The 20,991-nt window shown below is 59.1% G+C and overlaps 1 protein-coding gene across 1 annotated transcript in view; it reads right to left on the bottom strand.

Annotated features, from left to right (window-relative positions):
* Positions 1–14,659, bottom strand: part of RTN4R (reticulon 4 receptor) — a 77,055-nt gene extending 62,396 nt beyond the window's left edge. Inside the window, exon 1 of the mRNA XM_039726148.1 lies at positions 13,855–14,659. Within this exon, the coding sequence (XP_039582082.1) occupies positions 13,855–13,876 (22 nt within the window). The 5' untranslated portion in view covers positions 13,877–14,659. The remainder of the gene's footprint in view (positions 1–13,854) is intronic.
* Between the last annotated feature and the right edge of the window lie 6,332 nt (positions 14,660–20,991).

Here is a 20,991-nt window from a genome sequence, read left to right as displayed (position 1 = left end):
GCCCAGCAGAGCTCCAAAGGGCCCAGATGAGCACAGTGCTCCCATGACACCTCGTGGGGTCGTCACACACCCAAGTGACCGGCCCTGGAGGGAATCACCCCTCAGGGAAGGGCTGGCTCTGACTCTCTGGGACAGCACTCAGGCTCAGCCCAAGGCTCCCAAAGCACACAGAGACCCCTGGGCAGCTCCTGGTGGGCAGGAACAGAGGGGCCCCTCAAGGGTGGCACAGGACCCCCAGCACAGCACCAGCTACAGAACCCTGGGGGCCCTGAGGTTGGAGAGGACCTCCAGGTTCATGGAGTCCATCCTTCATCCTTTGGCACCACTAAACTGCTAAAAGAGCATTCCTGATCCATCATTTCCTATCATCTTCCGCTTCCCAAGCCTTGGCTGCTCCTCCAGTGTTTGTGCTGTACCTGAGGGATCCCCGTTCCTGGTCTCACCTCCTTCAAAGCTCCTCTGGAACACAACCTGAGGAGGCACTGCCTGAGAGGGAGCAGAGGTCAGCGATGCCCCTGAGCCCAGAACTGTCACCTGAGGAGAACACAGGGTCCCCAGAGGGGCAGAGGGCACCAGCTGCTGGTTTTCCAGGAGGAGCTGCTCTGGTGGGTACTGCTGGTGACCCTTCCCTGCATTCCCACAGGGAGCAGGGCTCTCTCCAAGCCTTGGCTCTCCTGCAGCTCTGCCAGGGGTGGGAGAGTTGCAGGCTGCAGGCTGGATGGTCTCCTGAAAATGCAGACGTGGCCCTTGCTGCACCTGCCCTGGACTTGGAGCCCAGGAGGCCTCTCCTGCCCACGAACTTTCTCCTGTGCCATTTGTCACCACCCTGTCTCCTGTACACTGTCCCCCTGTTCCATCTCCCTCTGCAGCTGCAGCCCCCTGAGCCCTGTCCATGCCAAAGCCTCGGTGTGTCATCAGCATTTTGGGTCTTTGAGGAGAGAAGGGGATAAGGGAACTGCCCTTCCCCATGGGAGGAGACATCAGCTTACATCTGCACTTTCCATTTCCTCCTCACCCACGGCTTATCCCCCTTCCCACTTCCTCCCAGAGATGGGGGAGAGGAGAGGAGAAAAGGAGAAGAAGGAGAAGGAGAAGGAGAAGGAGAAGGAGAAGGAGAAGGAGAAGGAGAAGGAGAAGGAGAAGAGAAGGAGAAGGAGAAGGAGAAGGAGAAGGAGAAGGAGAAGGAGAAGGAGAAGGAGAAGGAGAAGGAGAAGGAGAAGGAGAAGGAGAAGGAGAAGGAGAAGGAGAAGGAGAAGGAGAAGGAGAAGGAGAAGGAGAAGGAGAAGGAGAAGGAGAAGGAGAAGGAGAAGGAGAAGGAGAAGGAGAAGGAGAAGGAGAAGGAGAAGGAGAAGGAGAAGGAGAAGGAGAAGGAGAAGGAGAAGGAGAAGGAGAAGGAGAAGGAGAAGGAGAAGGAGAAGGAGAAGGAGAAGGAGAAGGAGAAGGAGAAGGAGAAGGAGAAGGAGAAGGAGAAGGAGAAGGAGAAGGAGAAGGAGAAGGAGAAGGAGAAGGAGAAGGAGCCTTTCACCAGCTCCAGACCCATGGGCTCACACACTGCCCATGCCGTGCTGACCCCAGCCCAGATGCCTGGCAGAGCCTGTCCTTACCCTGTGTTCAACACAACCATTTTGTTTCATTGTTTTTTATCCATGTCCCTGATTTCTGTGTCCCTCCTGGGTGACAAACAAGCCGTGGCCCATTCACCTTCATGAGCTGTGTGCCCATCTCACACTGATTTTCAGCCCTGGCCCATGACAGATCAAGGGCAGCCCCCAGTGCAGCTGTCCCCATGCTCTGCCTGCTCCCCACGTGTGTGCACAGTGTCCCACAGGCAGCCCCAGTGTCACATACCCAATCCCAGTGTCACATACCCAATCCCAGTGTCCCACAGCCAGCCCCAGTGTCACATACCCAATCCCAGTGTCACATACCCAATCCCAGTGTCCCACAGCCAGCCCCAGGATCCCACAGCAAATTCCAGTGTCCCACAATGAATCCCAGTGTGCCACAGCCAGCCCCATGTGTGCACAGTGTCCCACAGCCAGTCCAGTGTCACATACCCAATCCCAGTGTCACACAGCCAGCCCCACGTGTGCAGTGTCCCCCAGCCAGCCCTGGTGTCCCCCAGCCAGGCGTGTCCCAGCTCTGTGGTTTTGGCCCTGCAGCCCCCCCAGTCCCTCCACCCACGCTGGGTGCCCCCGGGCTGTGCCTGGCCTGCCCAGGGGTTGTGCCCGTCCCTGCTCCTTCCAGGGCACGAGGGCAGCTGCTCTGGCAGGTGGCCCCACAGCTGGCTCAGGCTCTTCCCCAGGAGCTGTGGGTGCCCTTGCCAACCCTGCTCACTCCTTGTCCTCTCTGCACACCCAGGCAGGTTGTGGCTCCCAGCACGGTGAGGATTGCTGTGCCATCAAAGCCCTGTATCCACCGTCCCTTCCCACCTCTCCCCATGCCAATGCTGGGCTCAGGCCTTTCATTCACGGATCTCCCTGGATTAGAGAGCCCAGCAAACACCAGCCCGGGCAGCAGGGAGGGCTCCCTGGGCTCTTTCAGCTGCAGCCCCTGGTCTAGAGCAGCTGCTTCAGGCCCTGCAGTGCCACAGGGCACCAGGTCACCCCTGGGGACATTCAGCCTGAGCAGGGGGCGTGGGGACAGGCAGGGCACTCAGACCCTGGTGTCCCCTCCTCAGCAGGCAGACAGGCTGGATAAGCTGGGATTTATCGGGAGGGCCTCGTGCTCTGTCACATGCAGGGGAGGTGCTGGGGGGCTGCTGGCCCCTCTGTCACCAAATCGTGGTCTGGACAGCAGGGCTGGCCCTCCCCCCTGTCCTGGTGACCCCAGGGCCAGCACAGCCCTACTGCACAATCCCACGGCTGCAGAGGGGTGGGACACAGCATCCCACAGAGCTTTAGGGGCTCTCACTCCAGTGCTCCCACCCCGAGCCTCAGGGGTGGCTTCAGGGGCAGGGCTCGGGGCACAGAGGTGACAGCAAGGGAGACGTGCTCACATGGGCCACGGGAGGCCTTGTTTTAGGAGGAGAGGAGCAGGTTAGAGCACTCAGGAATGCAGGGCAAACCAGCAGAGCCCCAGCACTCCGAGAGAGAGGGCTCAGCACCCAGGAGCTGCCTTGGGGGGCACCTAAAGCTGGTAGGGGGCAGGGCTGGAGCAGGCACAGGCTGAGCTGGGGGCTCTCGTGACTACAAAAACAGGATTGCAGAATCCTGGGATGGTTTGGACTGGGAGGCACCTTAAAGCTCCTCCAGTGCCGCCCCTGCCATGGGCAGGGACACAGCCCCTGGCCCAGCTGTGTCTCCATGCAAAGCACTCTGCACATGCCCCAGGTGTCCCCAGGTTAAATTTTCCAAGCTCCCAGTAAATCCAAGCTCCCCAGGAAATGGCCAAACCCAGTGTTCTGAGGCAGACTCTGTCCCTGCAGCCCAGCTGGCCACCCCAAAGCTCAGGATTAATTGTAAGCCTTGAGAAACTCTAGGAGAGCCAAAAATCAACACAGAGAAAACAAAGCATTTCCCATGAAACACCGTGGCCAAGGAAAGGCTCTCCTGAGCTGGCTCCCCAAGGCAGCTCGGGGTCATTTATTGTGCCACTGGTACAAATGTCTCTCCTTGCCTGGGCTGTCCCGTGGAGCTCCCTTCAAGCTGGGAGAGAAGGGGACAGGGACTGGACATGGTCCCAGGCCAGCAGCACCCCCAGGCCCTCCCAGAGCCCCTTCCCAGGGCTTTGGGACCACACTGCACCCAGCAGAGGACACAGCCCAAGGAAAACAGGAATAGTGCTGGAGTGGTAGGAATGGTGTTTAAACAACCCCTGCCTGATCTCCAGACCCCACATTGCCCCAGTGCCTCAGCAGCAAAGTTTGTGACGTGGTAGAAGCTGGGTCTTGGTAAAAGCTTGGGAGAAATGGCTCCTTGGGCTTGTGGGTGACAGCAAACCCAAGGGTGTGGCCTTGGAGGTCACCTGAAGATGAAGCTGCACTCCTCAGCCCGGCTCTGCCTCCAAGCTGGAGTCTCCTCTCACTTCACCCCCGATGTCAGAAATCAGGGTTCAAACCTGGAACATCAAACCTGCAGGGGCTGAGCCTGATCCCCCTGCCATGCCCAGGGAGGCTGGGGGGGCACAGTTCCTTTGCTTCCCACCCAGGAGGACTAAAATCCATTTTTTGGCCTGGAATGGAGCCAGCCAAGTGGGGGATCCAGCAGCTCTGGCCAGGGCTGTGTAAATGTGGGGGAGCAGGGTGGGGAGAGAGGTGCAGCCCATGAACCCAGCCTGGGCAGCTGCCCCAGCCCTGGCAGTGCCCAAGGCCGGGCTGGACAGGGCTTGGAGCAGCCTGGGGCAGTGGAAGGTGTCCCTGCCATGGCAGGGGTGGCACTGGATGGGCTGCAGGGTCCCTCCCAAGCCAAGCCAACCCATTCCATGTTGCTGTGGTTCCTGAGCTGCCCTGCCAGGCTGGCACACGGGCAGGGCACAGCAGCTCTGTGCCAGCTGGGGCCTCCTGCCTGCCCACAGCTCCCAGCTGTGCCCTGGGTGACAGGACAGGGACAGCAGGCGGTGCTGCCTGCAGCAGTGACCTGAGCAGCAGAGGGACCCTCGGGCTGGGGACATCCCTGTGCTGAGCCCAGGGACAGCAGGACCCCACTGCTGCTCTGCTCCTGTCCCAGCTGTGGTGGGATGGGTGCAGGGCAGATCCCACTCCTGCTCCCCGTGCCCAGCAGTGTCCCACCACCATCACTGGGGTCAGTGCCACCACCCAGAGCTCAGCATCACCATCATTAACCCCTGCCCCCCCTCAGGACACATCAGGGACAAACTGAGGGAGGGACAGAAGTGCCTGGAGCTTATAAACCAGCTTGTGCCAAAGAACCAACCTCTGTACTTGAGTGTGTGCTGGGCACAGCTCTGGAGTGCTCCAGTGCCCCCTCACTCGCTCCTGGCCATCCCAGCTCACTCCCCACTCCCCCCAGCCCTGCTCACTGGGCAGACCCTTGGGCAGGCCTCAGGGACTTGGCTGCTCTCAGTTTTCACCACTTTTGCCCAAACTGAGCCAAACCTTGACTGCCCAGGCATCCAGGAACAGGAAAAAGCAGTGCCACAACTGCGTGGCATGAGGCACACAGGAGGCACTGGGGGGGTGTGTTTGGGGCTGGAATTCTCCAGGCAGGACTGAATTCAAGCCATGTCTGCCAGGCAAAGGCAAGCTTTAGCTGGTTCTGTCTTTAGCAGGGTTAAAGGTGAGTGGGGACAGAATTAAACAAATCAATTCAATTCAGCCAGCAGGAAGCTGGGCCAGGGCAGCTCAGGCTGAGCTCAGGGCAAGGTTCTTCCCCCAGAGGGTGCTGGCACTGCCCAGGCTCCCCAGGGAATGGGCACGGCCCCGAGGCTGCCAGAGCTCCAGGAGCCTTTGGACAGCGCTGCCAGGGATGGACAGGGTGGGGTTGTTGGGGGGTCTGGGCAGGGACAGGGCTGGGCTGGATGATCCTGGGGGTCCCTCCAGCTCAGGAGATTCTGTGATTCCATGAAACAAAGGCAGCAGTGCACCAAAGCAACCAGGCTTCATGGTGGCAATGTCCCCAGAGGTCCCAGCCCTGCAGGTGACAGGAGAGCCAGAGGAGCTGTCCCAGCTGAACTTTCAGGCAGAAGCTTCCAAATCTCTTTCAGCCCTGGCACACTGAAGGCTCCTCCAGCCCCCAGAGCCATTTCCAAAGCAATTCCCGTCTGTCACCCCACAGCTGGATGTGCAGATGTTCAGGGCTGCAGATCCTCACCAGGGCAGGGCAGCAGCAGGAAACCCAGAGCATCCCTGTGCTACCAGAGTGCTCTACTCCTGACAGCAACAGGGGCCTGGAAAAACAGGAGGGGAGGAATCGTGTGTGGAAACTGCTGCTTCCTGCTGAGCTGGACAGGGGGCAGAGCCAGAGAGCTCCACTTCACCAGAAGCAGCCCCAAGGGGCCTCCAGCCCGGGGCAGGGCTGCTCTGAGCAGCACAGAGAGCAGAGCTGAGCGCCGAGCAGCAGCCTGCAGCACTCCCCACCCCACAGGATCAGAGTGTGGGATCCTGCCACAGGAGCTCCCGGCACACGGGCTGCTCTCAGAAGGGAAAGGGACAGACAGCCCTCTAGTGTAAAGCCAATGCTAACCGTGTTTGCACGGCCACAGAGCATTGATCAGGGCCACATCCGTCAGGATGTGTGCTTGGGAAGGAACCTGGGCACAGGGAGAGGGACACCACAGCTCCCACTGCTCCTGAAAACATGCCAGCACCACAGGGACCTGCAATCCCTGAGTCCCAGACTGGTTTGGGTTGGAAGTGACATCAAAGCTCATCCAGTGCCATGGGCAGGGACACCTTCCACTGTCCCAGGCTGCTCCCAGCCCCAGTGTCCAGCCTGGCCTTGGGCACTGCCAGGATCCAGGGGCAGCCCAGCTGCTCTGGGCACCCTGTGCCAGGGCCTGCCCACCCCCCAGGGAAGGATCTTTCCTGATGTCCAGTCTAGACCCCCTCTCTGTCAGTTTGAAGCCATGCCCTGTGTCCTGTCCCTCCAGATCTTTGTAGTGCAAGTCCTACAGGTCCTGGTGGTTCCCAGGGGACCACTTCTCTCTGCACAGACAAATCCCACATTCCCAAACTCTGGATTTGCTCTTAGGCTTTCCAACGACCCCTCTGGACAGGGAGAGTGTGGACCCCTCCCAGCCTTACCCCAGCACCCCCAAAGGGCTTCTGAGAGCCCAGCTTGGCCAGCAGCTCATGGCACATCCCTGGAAAGCCCCCATGGGAGCAGGGAAAGCTGAGTCTGGGGGCTCCAGAGGTGTTTTCCTTTCTCCCCCTCCCCTGTGCTGAGTTCCCACCTCCCAGTGCACGTGGCTGTGTTGTGCTCAGGGATTACTGTCCATGGCTCCCACCATCACTCACAGCCTTAAGAAAGAGGCACAATTAAAATCAATATTTAAAGTCATCAAACAAGCAGAGGCAAATTTGAGCAGCCCCACAATTCACTGTGACATAACAACCCAGGGTGCAGGGCTGAGCGCTGAGCTGCAATGCCGAGAGCACACTTCTGCCCATAGTCTTCAAAATTTAATGAAAACACACCAGTTTTAAACACTTCCCCAAATCCAGCTCGCAAAATCTGTCACTTTGATGTGAATGGTCCCAGTCTCAGACTAATCAGTCACTTTTACTTCCTCTTTAGTAGCTAAAGACGCAAATGAACTCCCAGCAAACCGCACAGCTCCGGGAGGAGAATTTAGCAGCCAGATGGTTCTTGCAAAAGATTGGTTTTTAACAAAAAAATAAAAGTGAACCCGCTTCCCCCAAGAGCAGCTCACGGGAGATGAGGTGACACATCACAAGTGTGACATTAGAGCATCACTTCTGCCACAGAAATGCCCCTTCCTAAAGCACCACGTAAATCACAATTATCACTAATATGGGATCAATTAGTGCAAGGCACTGTAATTATCCCCTGCACTCAGGGAAGAAAGGGAAGCATCACGCTGGAATGCAAACATCCCTTTGTTTCCAGCAGAAGGTGCAGCACGGAGAGAGAAAACAAAGCACAGAGTGCTGGAAAGGCACCAGGATTCCCAGAGCCAGGGAGGAAACGTGTCCAGCTCCAGCGGGACGGAGAAAAGCCGGGATGGGCTGGAAACTCTCGTGCAGGCACTGAGCCTCCCTCTGCGGCTGGATCCGGCTGCTTTCGTGTGGAATTGCAGCTGGGGGTGGGATCAGAGCACAGCTGGCAATAAAGGCTCTCCAGACCATGGATCAAGGACAGAAATGCTGGACAAGGAGGTTTCTGTGAGTCAGCTCCAGTCAATAAGCACCTTGGGGCAAAAGGGTTTGGATCCTCTCAGGATGCAGCTCCTGGAAGGAAGAAGGAGCCGATGTCCAGTCCTTGTCCTTGGCTGGGCTGGAACTCCCCAGTCCCAGGCTGCTCCAAGCCCCAGTGTCCAGCCTGGCCTTGGGCACTGCCAGGGATCCAGGGGCAGCCACAGCTGCTCTGGGCACCCTGTGCCAGGGTCTGCCCAACCTCCCAGGGAACAATTCCTAATTCCCAATATATGTCCTAGTATGTCCTACAGGGTCAGGCAAAGGGAATTATGATGGTTGGGCTTGGCAAAGAGAAGGTGAAGACAGATTTAATTCCAGCCTCCAGCTACACCAGGGCAGTTAAAGGATGGCAGAGCAAACCACACCTTTGTGTGGCCAGGTGACACAGCAGGGAGCCACAGCCAAGAACCGCAGCTTGGGAGCTTCAGTTCTGACACCAGGAAAAGCTTTTCATCAGCTCCACTAGTGGGAAAGGCCTGCAAGGCTCCATCACTGGGGCTTTCCACAGAGAAATCCACAGCAGACCTGAGCTGAGGTGCAACAGCTCCGTTCTGGACCCTCCCCCCAGCACCTCCAGGATTCTGGGATTTGGCCACGTTTGTGTGTCCTCAGAGAGGCTCCTGTGCCTGCAGGGTGTCAGGAAGGGCTCCCAGCTCAGGGTGCATCTGAGGACTGCAGAGCTGCAGGGGAGCTCTGTTTAATTACCATTGATGTGGGACAGCAGGCTGGGGCAGCTGGAACTGGGCCACATCAACTGGCCAGGGGCTTCTCCCCAGGAGCAGCCACCAAAGCAAACACAGGCACAGGACAATGTCTGCAAGGGCCTGCTGCCACCCTGAGTGTCCTGCTGCCATCCTGAGTGTCCTGCTGCCATCTTGAGTGTCCCTGCTGCCACCCTGAGTGTCCTGCTGCCACCCTGAGTGTCCCTGCCATGGCACCTGGCTGTCACCCCTGCATTTACCCCTCTTTGATACCTCCCCAGCACCTGCTCTGACCTCACAGGGAGCCAGCACAAAGTTCACCATTGCTCCTGCCCCAGCCCTGCCATGCCCAGGGACAGAGCCAGGCACCCCAGCTGACCAAAGGGACAGGGAGCACCCAGGTGACAAAGGGCTTGGGCTGCCTTGGCCAGGCAGGCTGTGGAGGAGGACAGGGCATCTCCACCCTTGGGAAGACAGCCATGCTGGACAGGACAAGCCCCTGAGCAGCCAGATCTGGTTTTGAAATCAGCTGTGCTTTGAGCAAGAGGTTCTTTAGATACCTCCAGAGGTGCTCCAGGTGTATCCAGATTATAACATCCAACATATTCCATGACTTCATGAAATATTCTGAGCCATGCAGACAGGACCCAACACTGCTACTTGAGAGTCATCAGGGTGATGCCTCAAACTGCTGAGCTCTCCAGAGACTGAACTAACAATCCCAGCACGGGAGTGTTTGTGTTTCCTTGTTTCCAGTCTCCTTGATGCTTTGCATGTGCTTGTGGAGTGTTTCTGCTTTCCTTGACAACCAGGGAGGATTCCAAATAAAACTCAAGTGCTTTTCTAATCTCCTGGTTCCAGGAGAGGGACAATAAATGCTGTAAAATCTGCAGTGTGAAGGTTGGGAGGAAGGTGGGCCAGCCCAGAGACACAAACCTGCTGTGGATGCAGCAACAGCCCTCAGGAGATCATCAGTCTTGTCACCTGCCTCTGTGGCACTGCTAAGGAGGTGATCAGTGGCTGCTCAGCCTCCACACCTCAGCTCTGGGCTGAATTTAAGAATATCCCAGGTCCCTCGGGACATAACTCAGCATCACTCTCCAAGGGACAGCGCTGAAAAAGCTGAGACTACATCACAGAAAGGCTCATTGACCTGCTCAAGGATACAAAGAAGGCAGAAGCAGGGCCAAGCCCAGACTCCAGAGGCCTTCTAGGAGCATTCCAAAAGCAAAGCAGGCACAGTCAGGGGCTGTGCACACCACGAGGTGTGCTCTGCCCACACAGCCCAGGGGAACAGCCGTGTCACCTGCCCTGAGCTACACACCCCTCTGAACCCCTCACAAAGGGTGACCAGCCACCCCAGACTCCCAGTCCTGTGTGTCCCAGCAGTCTCAGGCAGACACAGCTCAGGCTGAGGTGAGTTTGCACATTTGAGCAAACTCTGCACGAATTCCTCCGGCATCTCTGCGCAAGCATGGCAGGATCCACCCTCAGCCTCTTTCAGCTGATTAAGACTTTTCAGTACAATTGTCCCCTTTTCCCTCAGCCTCTGGAAACCTCCAGGAGTTGCAGCCACAGCAGGAAAGGGGAGGAGAAGGTGAGCTTTGTGTCTCACCAGCCTCACTCCTCCCTCCCACACTGCTGGGTGTCTGTGATGGAGAAGCCCTGACACCCTGCTACTCACAAACCCTAGATGGATCCATCTGGCTCTGGGACATAGCAGAGAGCTTCCCACATGGCCAGGAGGGACAAACCCTCCCAGAAACTCCCGGGAAGGACAAGCCCTCCCAGAAAGCCCCAGCCCTTGCAGGCCCCACGCTGAGCTGCTGCCTCTGACAGCCCCTCTGTGCAGTGCTGCAGGGTGCTCCTGTGCCTCCTGCATAAAGAGAAAACCTCTTCAGGAACATCAAAAGAGCCGCCTGCCACTCGGAGATCTGTCTAACTGAAGGTGACAGCAGCAGAGAGCATTGCAAATCCAAGGGGAAGAGGACACCTGACTGAGCAGCTCCTTGCTGGTCCTGCAGGGGCAATCCCGGCTGCAGCTCCCCCGTGCCGGGGATGGGCTCCAGCACGGCTGGGCTGAGCCACCAGGGCAGGCTCAGGGCAGAAACTGGAGCTCAGCTCTGTGCAGTCTACCTCGTCCTGCTCCGTAGGCAGGCTCTGGCTCAGGCCATTTTCCCTCTCCTTGCGTATGGCTCAGGAGGATGGGCAGGGAAGGGAAGGTACCCAGTGCCCTCAGCCAGCAGGGCTGGGCAGGGCTGGGCAGGGCTGGGCAGAGGTGCAGCAGCCTCGAAGCATCCTCCCCTTCCCTGCCCCCAGCTCACAGGCTCCTTGCTGCTTCTGAGATGAAAAACGTGGAAAATTCCCATCTGTGCTGCTGGATTCTGGTAATTCCCTTGGAAGGCTGAGGCCCAAGTCCTTGTTGGGGTCAGAAGAAGATTACAGAGCACAGGCCCTGTGTCAGCAGGCACAGCCTGGCACAGGGAACGTGGGATCTCAGCTGTGCATCCCTGTGGCCCTTGCCAGCTTCCAGCTCCACAGGATGAGTGGATGGAGCAGCAGCCACTCTCCTGCCCTTGCATTCCAGGCCCCTGGAGCAGGGCAGAGCGGAGAGAAATGCTGTGTGACAAACTGTCCCCTTGCTCCTGCCCACCAGCCACTCCCTCTCCTTCCCACTCCTTTATGGACACACCAGGCTCCCAGGAGGTTTTCCCATGGCAAGCCTGGAGCTCCTGAGCTCGGGATTCAGGGAATTCACGAGAGACCCGGCTGGTTCAGCACGTGCTGCCCACACCCTCCACTCTTTCTCACTGCTTCTCGTTAACTCCTCCTCTGGCCCAGCTTTGTCTGGGAAAACATCCCAGATCCAGCCGGGAACAACAATGTCTGCACCAGTTCAACGCCCAGGCACCGAGTGGTGCAACAGCACCTCCACCTTTGTGCCCTAAAATTCCTCTTTAAGCACATTCCTCCTTAGAAAACCTCTCCAACCACAGCCTTTGATGGGCCCATGGAATACAGGTCTGAGGTCTGTGCGCCGGCTGGGAAAGGGGGGACAAAGCCCAGAAAATGCAGCGGGCCCTTGATAAAAAATTTACATTATAAAGACAGGAAATACAGAATAATGCAATGAATGGTGTCTTCTCTCAAGAGGAAAAAAAAGAGCTGCTCTCACATTGGTGATGTTGATGTAGGTTCTCCTATTACAGGGGTTTGTATTCAGGTTAAAAAAAAAAGAAAAAGAAAAAGAATAAGCATAGAAAGCCCTTTTTCAGTAAAAATGAATCGTGTTAATAAGGCAGCAAGTGCTGAGAACAGGGAAAGCTCTGCCTGTCCAACTGCCCCTGGTGGCTATTTCTGGCTTACAAGGCACTTGAAGCATCCTGGCAGCCCACAGTGGGAAATGTAGTCCAGATCCAGCAGGATGGACACTCAGCTAAACTGAATCCCCCAGGTTCGTAAGGACTTTCCAGCCAAACCTGCCAGCAAGCCAGGCTCTCACAGGAGCAATTCATAAACTGCAGCAAAAAAGCAAATAATTCAACCCCAAACTCCTCCAAGCCTTGTTCTATAAATAAAGCCGTTGTAACACAGTTTTTATATTTCATTATCCCCTGTGTTGTTCCACACGACGCTGGCGGCAGCCGGGAGTGTCACCGCGTGCGGAGAGCAGCGCTGCAGCAGCAGCGGGGATGGAGCAAAGGGGATCGGGGCACACCCAGCACCTGCACTGCTCTGCCGGCTCCGCGGGGGACAAAGAGCCCCCGGCGCAGCCCGGCAGGGCACCGAGCCGCCGGGCTCGGATCCACGGCACGGCCCCGGCAAATGGAGGCTCGGCTATCAGCATCCCCTCCGGGCCCGGGGAGAAGCTGGCAGCCGAGCCTGCTCCCAAGGTGTTCCCCAAACAGGAATAAATTGGCCATTTCGCGTTTCAGATCGACACAAAGCCTCTCGAGGAGGCAGTGCGCGGTGTGGATCACAGCTTGGATGTGTCCTTTGATCGGCACAAATAAATCAGTCAGAGTGCCCTCCAAAATAGAAAGGAAAAGAGAATTGTATCTGTGCCGTTGACGGGAACGGGAAGCGAGCTGGAGACAGCACAGCCGGGAGCAGTCAGAGCAGGCAGGGCTCCGCATGCCCAAACCTCCCCAGCCCAGCACCCGGCCAGCCCGGAGCTCCCACGATGGGCTGATCCCTCCAGTTCAAAACTGCAATCCGTGGGCTGGGCTCCCAGCGAGCACACCTGGGCGGCACACGCTTCTCGAGCGGGCTGAGCCCGCAGCCCGGCAGCGAGCGTCCCTCCCGAGCTGGGGCCGCGTCCCGGAGCCCCCGCAAGCGGCCGCGGCACGGCGGGACCGGGGGGCTCCGGGAGCCGCTGCAGCCCCCGGCCCCTGTGCCAACCCTGCCCCAGCCCCAGCCCCAGCCCGCACGCCGGGGCCGGGAAGCAAAGATTATCGCCAAAGTGCACGGAAAAGGTTCAGGCAGAGCCCGGCCGTGCCAGGCTGCGAGCTCCGTGCCTCCCCCCGGCGCTGCAAGCGAGTGGAAACGGGGTCCAGCCCCGCACCCCCAGTCTTTCCCAGCCTCCGGCTCCCGAACACGAAGCGGCGGGACCCTAAGGGAGGGCTCTGCGGGGAGCCCCCACCGCACCCGGGACCCGCTGTCCCTGCGGGGCGCCGGACCCTCCGGGACCTTCCCCGTCCGGAGGCTCCGCGAGCGGGACGGGCTCGGGGAGCGGGGCCGCAGCTCCTCCGGCGGCCGGGCTGCGAGCGGGGAAGCCGGGCTGCCCCATCCCCTCTCCCGTCCGTCCCGGCCCCTCCGCCGCGGGATGCGGGATGCGGGATGAGGGATGCGGGCTGGGGACGCGCTTCCCCCGGAGGCACCAACTTCGCTCGGTCACCCCAAGGCCGATCGGAGCCAAGCCGAGGCTGGGCGGCGGCTGGAGGGGGCTCAGCCCGCTGCTCTCCCTCCACCCCGCTGCTCCCTTTCCATCATCCCTCTGTCCTCCTTCCATCCCGGTGCCGTGCTCCGCGGCTGCAGCCGAGCCTTGCCCGGTGCTCGCTCCCCCTCCGGCCTCGCCTCCGCTCCGCTCCCGCAGCCGCGGCGCTCCCGCTCCCCCCGCGCCCTCCCCGCCGCTTCTCCCGGCCCGGCCCCCGGCCCCTCTTCTCCTCGTGGGACCTTGGCTTCTCCCGAAGACCCCACGGGGGAAAAAAAAGTTGCAGCGAGGGAAGTTCCCGGCGCCGGGCGAAGTTGGGGCCGCGGCCGCCGTGCCCTGCCCGGGGGAGCCGCGGCGGCGGAGGGGGAGCGGAGCGCACCTACCTTCAGCTATCGCCCTCTTCATCTTAGGGGTCGGGGAAGGCACGTCTGGAGGCGCAAAGTGGAGCGGCAGCAGTACAATCCCTGGGAAAGCGGGGCAGATCCCGGAGCCAAACTTCAGCCCGAGCGGGGAGCGGCGGCGCACGGGGAGGGGGGGGCGCTCCCGGTGCCCTCGCTCATCGGGGGAATGAGCAGCCCCCGAGCTGGAGTCAGCATCCAGGCGAGGCTCCCCCTCGGTGCCTCGCCTCGCCTCGCCTCGCCTCGCCTCGTCTCGCCTCGCCTCGCCTGCCTCCTCCTCCCTCCGCCCGCCCGCCCGCCGCACGCTCGGGGCCGGGGCTGCGGCGGATCCCGCGGCGGGGAGCGGAGCCGGCTGCGCTGTATCCCGGGAGCGAGCGGCGAGCGAGCGGGGATGGAGAGGCGATGAATGTTTTATGGGATCATGTGGTTTGACGTGAGAGGAATCAGCCTAGATCGGATTTACTGGCTGGAGGAGTGAGCGGGAGGACGGGGGAGCCGGGCACGGGCTGGCGAGGGGAGGAGGGGCCGCTCCGACGGCGGCGGCTCCGCGGCGGAGCCCCCGCGGTGCGCGGCCGCGGCCCGGGCAGGGCTGCGCGGGGCCGGAGCCTCATTCCTGGAGGAGAGGTGCCACCTAAAGGAAGCGGCGGAGAGGGACGCCGGGCGGCGGCGGGCGCCGGGCCCGCTCCCTCCTCCCCACCTCCCGCCGCAGCCGCGCCCGCACCGCCCCGGGGACCGCGGGGGCCGCGGCTCGGAGCCCCCCGGGAGGCACCGGAGACCTCGGCAGGTGTTTTCCCCTGCTCTGGATTGGCGCGCCGGGGAGGCGGCGAGAGACATCCGAACCCGCGGTGCCTCCTCTTCCTCACCAGATTCGGCTGCTGCGGGTGCGGAGCCGCTGCTTTCCCGAGGGAAGGATGCGAGAGAGCCCTTGGGTACAGCCCGAAGGAGACCTCCTCCCTGTGGCTGAGCCCTCTCGCCATCCCTGCCCTTTGGGATCACTCTCCCGCGGGCACGAAGGACAGCAGCTCGCCTCAGTTTACCCAAAGAGCATGAGCTGCTGTAGCTGAAGCAGGGTGAAGCTGGATTTCCACCCTGCTGAGCCCTCTGGCCCCCTTCCCTGGCCTGGAGGGACAGGGGCTCCTGCACAGGCAGATCCCATCTGCAGCCGTCCCGTCTGGGAAGCAGAAAGATGGATTTTTATTAAGTGAACTCATTTGCTCAGTGAGGAAAGGAGGAGGGAAGGATTGTGCCAGGGAAAGCTGAACATCCCCGATATGGGGAGGTGGTGGCTCTGTCCGTGCTAGGCAGAGGTTCAGCTGCCACCAGAGCAGCGGACACTGTGTGGATATGTGTGTATCCATGTGAAACCCCACCTGGAACTCTGCATACAGTCCTGGCGCCCCCAACATACGGGACATGGAACTCTGGGAGCAGGTCTGGACTGGAGCTCCTCCCCTGTGGAGCCAGGCTGGGAGCTGGGTTGTTCAGGCTGGAGAAGAGAAGGTTGTGTGGAGACCTCACAGAACCTTTCAGGGTCTGAATGGGCTGCAAGTAAGCCAGGGAGGGACTTTTCATCAAGAACTGGAGTGCCAGGACACAGGGAATGGCTTCCCACTGCCAGAGGGCAGAGATGGATGGGATACTGGGAATAAAGAATTGTTGCCTGGAGGGTGGGCAGGCCCTGGCACAGGGTGCCCAGAGCAGCTGTGGCTGCCCCTGGGTCCCTGGCAGTGCCCAAGGCCAGGCTGGACACTGGGGCTTGGAGCAGCCTGGGACAGTGGGAGGTGTCCCTGCCATGGCAGGGGTGGGAATGAACGAGCTGGTCCCTTCCAGCCCAATCCATTCTGACATTCTACAATGTGTGTAATTATCTTTACCTGTGTACACCAGGAAGAAATGCTACTGAGCCTTCATTCCTCACTGGGTTTGTCACCCCAATATTGGGCATCTCTTCCAGCTTGCCCTTAGGGTTGTTGTCACAACCACATCCCTCCAAGGCCTGCCCAGTTTCCACCTTTCCATGTAGGCATCACTGCAAGGTGAGCCAGGGTTCAGTTTCTCCTGTGTGTAAAACCTCTCACCACACCCAGAGGCTGAGGGTGCCTCAACTGACCCAGCCCACAATCATCTATGGAAAAAAGAAACTCAACCAAAGGCACGCAGCTGGACACTTGGGGCAGATGGGGGTGATTTACTCAGTGTGGGCCTTATTTGTGCCAACAGCCTCAGCTAGCCCAAGGTGCTGGGCTCAGAATCACAGAATCACAGAATGGGTTGGGTTAGAAGGGACCTTAAAGCTCATCTGGTTCCAATCCCTCCTGTGGGCAGGGATACCTTCATTAGCTCCTTGAAACCCCATCTGAAAATCATCCAGGGTAGCTGTCCAGACACCCTCTAACTGCAGATGTGAAGTTCTGTGCAGCCCCTTCCTCCAGCCCCCTGGAGAGGGCAGGTGGCACATGGGGAGGGCAGGGTGCTCCCTCTGGACACTCTCTTTCTGCTCCTGCAGATTAGGCTTCCCTAATCCTCTTCCTTCCCACACCTCCAGCCCAGCTCAGGCATCCCCTGATCTTCTCTGCCCCTTCTGCCTTGCCTGCCCCCTTCCCTGTTTGCTCTGGGTGACTCCCAGCTGCATCCTGCCCATCCAGGATTTTCCGGGAGTCCTGTACACACTTAATGAACAGGAGAGCTCTTAATGAATGTGCTGCCAGAGAAGCAGTGTGCCCACAGGACCAAAGCTGGGCCACACCTGGGACACAGCTGGGCCACAGCTGGGCCACTTTGGTCACTCTTGGGTGCTTGGGCCAGTCCATGGCAAGTCTGCTCTGAAGGAACAGAAGGGTTTTCTGGGAATGCCAGGATAGGTGAGGTCTGGGAAGAGACCAGGAACATTCCTGTGCAATCTGCTGCAGCACACTGTTGTTGGTTTATGGATGTCTTCGGGGAGGGAGGATGATCCCACCCTGCCTGCTATTGCTGCAGTGGCAGCCCAGCTAGCACAGGTTAGGAACGTGCTGCTCCTCCTTTTGAACACACCTGCAAGCACTCCTGTTTCAGCAGTGCCCTTTGACTCCACCATCCCGAGTAGTGCAGCAGGGCAGAGAGGTCACCGACGTGTGGGGCATCAAAATAGCCGCAGAAGAAAGGACCCTGGAGCTGACATTTCCTGGGAGAAGGCTGGAAGATAAGCAGGAGCACTGAAGGAGTTAATTGAAGCTCTAGTCACAGGCCCGAAAATTCCAGGTTGTACCAGGGAGGCAGAGGTTGTTTGGCTGACATTTCTGAAAGGTTAATCTGGAAATGGAGAGAGCACATCTGTACAGGGCTGGGGCTGACTCCTGCTGCAGATTCCTGCCCCTCCTTGGGCTGTTTGACCCAGCAGTTGTGACAGAGGTCACCATGAGGCAGCATGGGGCTGTGACCTTGGCATGCAGTGATGCTCCACAGCATCCTCGGGCTGGCCCTGTCTCCAGGCCCGTGTGACAAGGCACAGGGAACTGGCTCTGCTGTGTGCCCCATGCTGGACAGCTGTGCTTCCCACTTCTCTGTGTGGCATCTGTGCTTCCCATTTCTCTGTGGGGCATCCGTGCTTCCCATTTCTCTGTGTGGCATCCGTGCTTCCCCTTTCTCTGTGTGGCATCCGTGCTTCCCCTTTCTCTGTGTGGCAAGGGGGTGTCCAGCAAGAGCTGGGTGAAGGAGAGGAGTCCCAAGCAGGAGATCTCCTGGGGGAGCCAGGGTGCTCACAATTGCAGTGGGAGTCACTCTGGAAAGGAGCCAGCCTCCTCGAGATGAAGCCACCTTGCTTTGACTGGATAATTATATGTTCATCTCTACCTGATGCTTAATCACACCGGGATCAATTCTCTTCCTGCATATTGGGAGTCTTGTTTGCAAAGTGCCATTCCTCCCTGCTCGCTTCAGCTGTGAGCACAGGGCTCCCAAATGATTTAGGGCACATTCCTGGGCCTGTGGGCACTGAGAGAGGTGGATGTGGGGAAGTAGGGCACATGAAATGGGAATTCATTGCCCTTTGCTGTGCTCGCACCCACCTCTTTCTTTTTTAACAGAGCCTAAAGGAATTGACACCTGAATCCCAATATTGAATAAAGTGTATTTTGTTCTGGTCCAGTAAAGGCTTTTCACCTTACTTCCCCATGGCCTGTGGCTGCCCCTGTCCTGTGTCTGATGTGGCTGGGAGCACCTAGAAACATCTCTGAGAGGAGCAAGGAGGCAGAAAAAGACACCAAAAGACCAGGTTTTTTTCTCTTTCTAGTAGAAGGGGGACCAAATGCTCTCTTAAGGCCCCTTCCAGACCAGAACATCCTGGGACTCTGTACTGAGTCTCTGCCAAGTTCTGGCACTGCCTGTGCTCACAGGAGACAGGAGGACATGGGCAAGCAGCAGCAGGGGGAATGTCACCGGCTCCAGTGGTAACCGTCCCTCTGGAAGAGTCACCCTGCAGAGACACAAGAAGATCTTTTTAAAGCAGTCTCCACCTGCTCTGAGGCCAGGCTTGGGCACCCCACAGGGCACACTCTCACCTATAGAGAAAAGGGCTCCCCAGAGCCACCACCGCTGCACTACTGACAAAGTTTGTTTGACACCTTCTACCTGTTGACTTTTGTGAAGAGCACCAAGACCATGGCTCTTTCCTGGGCATTTCCAGCAGCAGGAGCTTGGCCCCTGCAGACTGGGAGGCACTGGGAGGCTCCACACCAGCAGGGCTCCTGGGCCAGGGGAGCACTCGGGGAGGATCTGTGCTGACAGGATTTATCCAGGCACCCAGAGCAGCTCCTGCTCCATTTTCAGTGCCTGAACTGATGCACTGCTGTGGGCAGAGATGTTCTGTGCTGGCAGAGTGACTCTTCCAGCAGAACAGAGTACCAAGACTGAACCATCCTACCTGCACACCAAACATTTACAATATAAAACAGGCATTTTACACATAACTGTATGAGCAGTTGATGTGGAGTTATGGCAGGTGGGATCTTGTTCTGGGATCATTCTCCAGAACTCCTCAGCTCCCACAGGAAGTGTGCCACAGAGAGAAGGAGCCCAGGTGTCCACAGGAGGAATTTCCTAGGGAAGAGGAGGGGCAGGCACTGAGCTCTGCTCTGGGACAGGGACAGGAGCCAGGGAATGGCTGCAGGGCCAGGGCAGCTCAGGCTGAGATCAGGGCAAGGCTCTTCCCCCAGAGGGTGCTGGCACTGCCCAGGCTCCCCAGGGAATGGGCACGGCCCCGAGGCTGCCAGAGCTCCAGGAGCCTTTGGACAGCGCTGCCAGGGATGGACAGGGTGGGGTTGTTGGGGGGCCTGGGCAGGGCAGGGCATGGTCCTGTGGGTCCCTCCAGCTCACACAGGTGGTGCCAGGCCTGGTTTCTCCCCTGCAGTCAGTGAGCTCTTGGTACCAGAGCACCTCAGAGGCTGCCCAGGGCCAGCACTGGCAGGGCCAGCCCAGTGCCCAGAGAACAGAGGCATGGCTGGCCACCCCTGGGTGCTGTGCAGGGACACAGGACATGGCAGGAGCTGCTGGCTGGCCCTGGGCCTGGTGTGAGCTCTGCCTGGCTCCAGCCCCGGCGGGCACGGCGCTCCATCCCTGCTCAGCTCAGCAGCTCAGGGAGAGGCACCGAGTGTCTGTGCTGCTCCCTGGGCTGCTTTGCTCCTCCTGCTATGAAACACTGCACCAGAGCCGGGCTGGGCAGGGCAGGGCAGGGAGAGAGAAGCTCCCCTCTGTCAGCTCATGGCACCTCTGCTCTGAAGGAACAGAAGGGTTTCCTGGGAATGCCAGGATAGGTGAGGTCTGGGAAGAGACCAGGAACATTCCTGTGCAGTGTGCACCTCTGTCAGTGCACCCAGCCCTGCCTCTCCAGTGATCCCCAGGCTGCTGCTCCCAGCAGTGAGTGATGGCCCTGGCAGCTCCTGCTCCGTGATTTCCCTCACATTTCAGCCTCTCCTGCCTGAGCAATGGGGTCGGCGTGGACGAGTTGTTCCTGTAAATCATCCCCGCACCGCTCCAGCCTGACACATCAATCCCCTCTGTAAAAGGTTCCCACCTGGTCCTGGCGGTGCTGCTGAGATTGGGATGTGCCAGGAATCCTTCAGAAGGCTGTGCAGGAAGGACTGCTGATTTATGCAGGTGTCTCTTGCAGAAAGCTGCTCCCTTTCCAGCCTGGGGGAGACTCACCTGCCTGAGGGGTCCCACTGGGCTCGGGGCTGCCCTGAGCTCACCCTGCACTCACTGTGAACAGCTGGGAACAGGCAGGGAATCCCAGAAAGGTCTGGGGGACACCTTCCACTGTCCCAGGCTGCTCCAAGCCCCAGTGTCCAGCCTGGCCTTGGGCACTGCCAGGGATCCAGGGGCAGCCACAGCTGCTCTGGGCACCCTGTGCCAGGGCCTGCCCACCCTCATAGAGAACAATTCCTAATTCCCAATATCCCATCCATCCCTGCCCTCTGGCAGTGGGAAGCCATTCCCTGTGTCCTGTCCCTCCATCCCTTGTCCCCAGTCCCTCTCCAGCTCTCCTGGAGCCCCTTCAGGCCCTGCAAGGGGCTCTGAGCTCTCCCTGGAGCCTTCTCCTCTCCAGGTGAGCACCCCCAGCTCTCCCAGCCTGGCTCCAGAGCAGAGAGAACAGGAAGGAAGGAGAGGTGGGAGAAAGCTGTTTTTAAGATTAATTTTGTTCTCATTGTCCAGCTCTGATTTTTTGGTAATAAATTCACTCACTATCCCCAGGTTCAGGCTGTTGTGCCTGTGATGATGACCAGGGAGGGATCTCTCCCAGTGTTTACCTCTCCCTTTATTTTCTCTCCCCTTTCCAGTTGCAGAGGGCACTGATGAAGCAGCTTTGGTGGGCACCCAACATCCAGCTGGGGCCAGCCCACCCCAGAGATTCTGCACATGCAGGGGGTGCCAAGGGGAGGGGGAGATGTGCAGCAAAATCTGAACGAAGACCTGACAGCAAAAGCTGCTTCTCCACGGAGCTGGGCCAGGGGAGCCCTGTGCGTTCCACGGGTGCTGGGGCTGGGCTGAACTGGGAGTGCTGGGTGTCCCCAGTTGGCGAGCACACCTTGCAGTCTGGGTGTGTGTTGGACACACAGCCAAGGAGTGGGAAGAGTCCTGGGAGCAGCA

The sequence above is a fragment of the Passer montanus genome, unplaced genomic scaffold (genome assembly GCF_014805655.1).
Source record: "Passer montanus isolate IOZ18808 unplaced genomic scaffold, ASM1480565v1 scaffold57, whole genome shotgun sequence".
In the NCBI taxonomy this organism is placed as follows: domain Eukaryota; kingdom Metazoa; phylum Chordata; class Aves; order Passeriformes; family Passeridae; genus Passer; species Passer montanus.
This window is presented reverse-complemented; position numbering and strand designations above follow the sequence as displayed.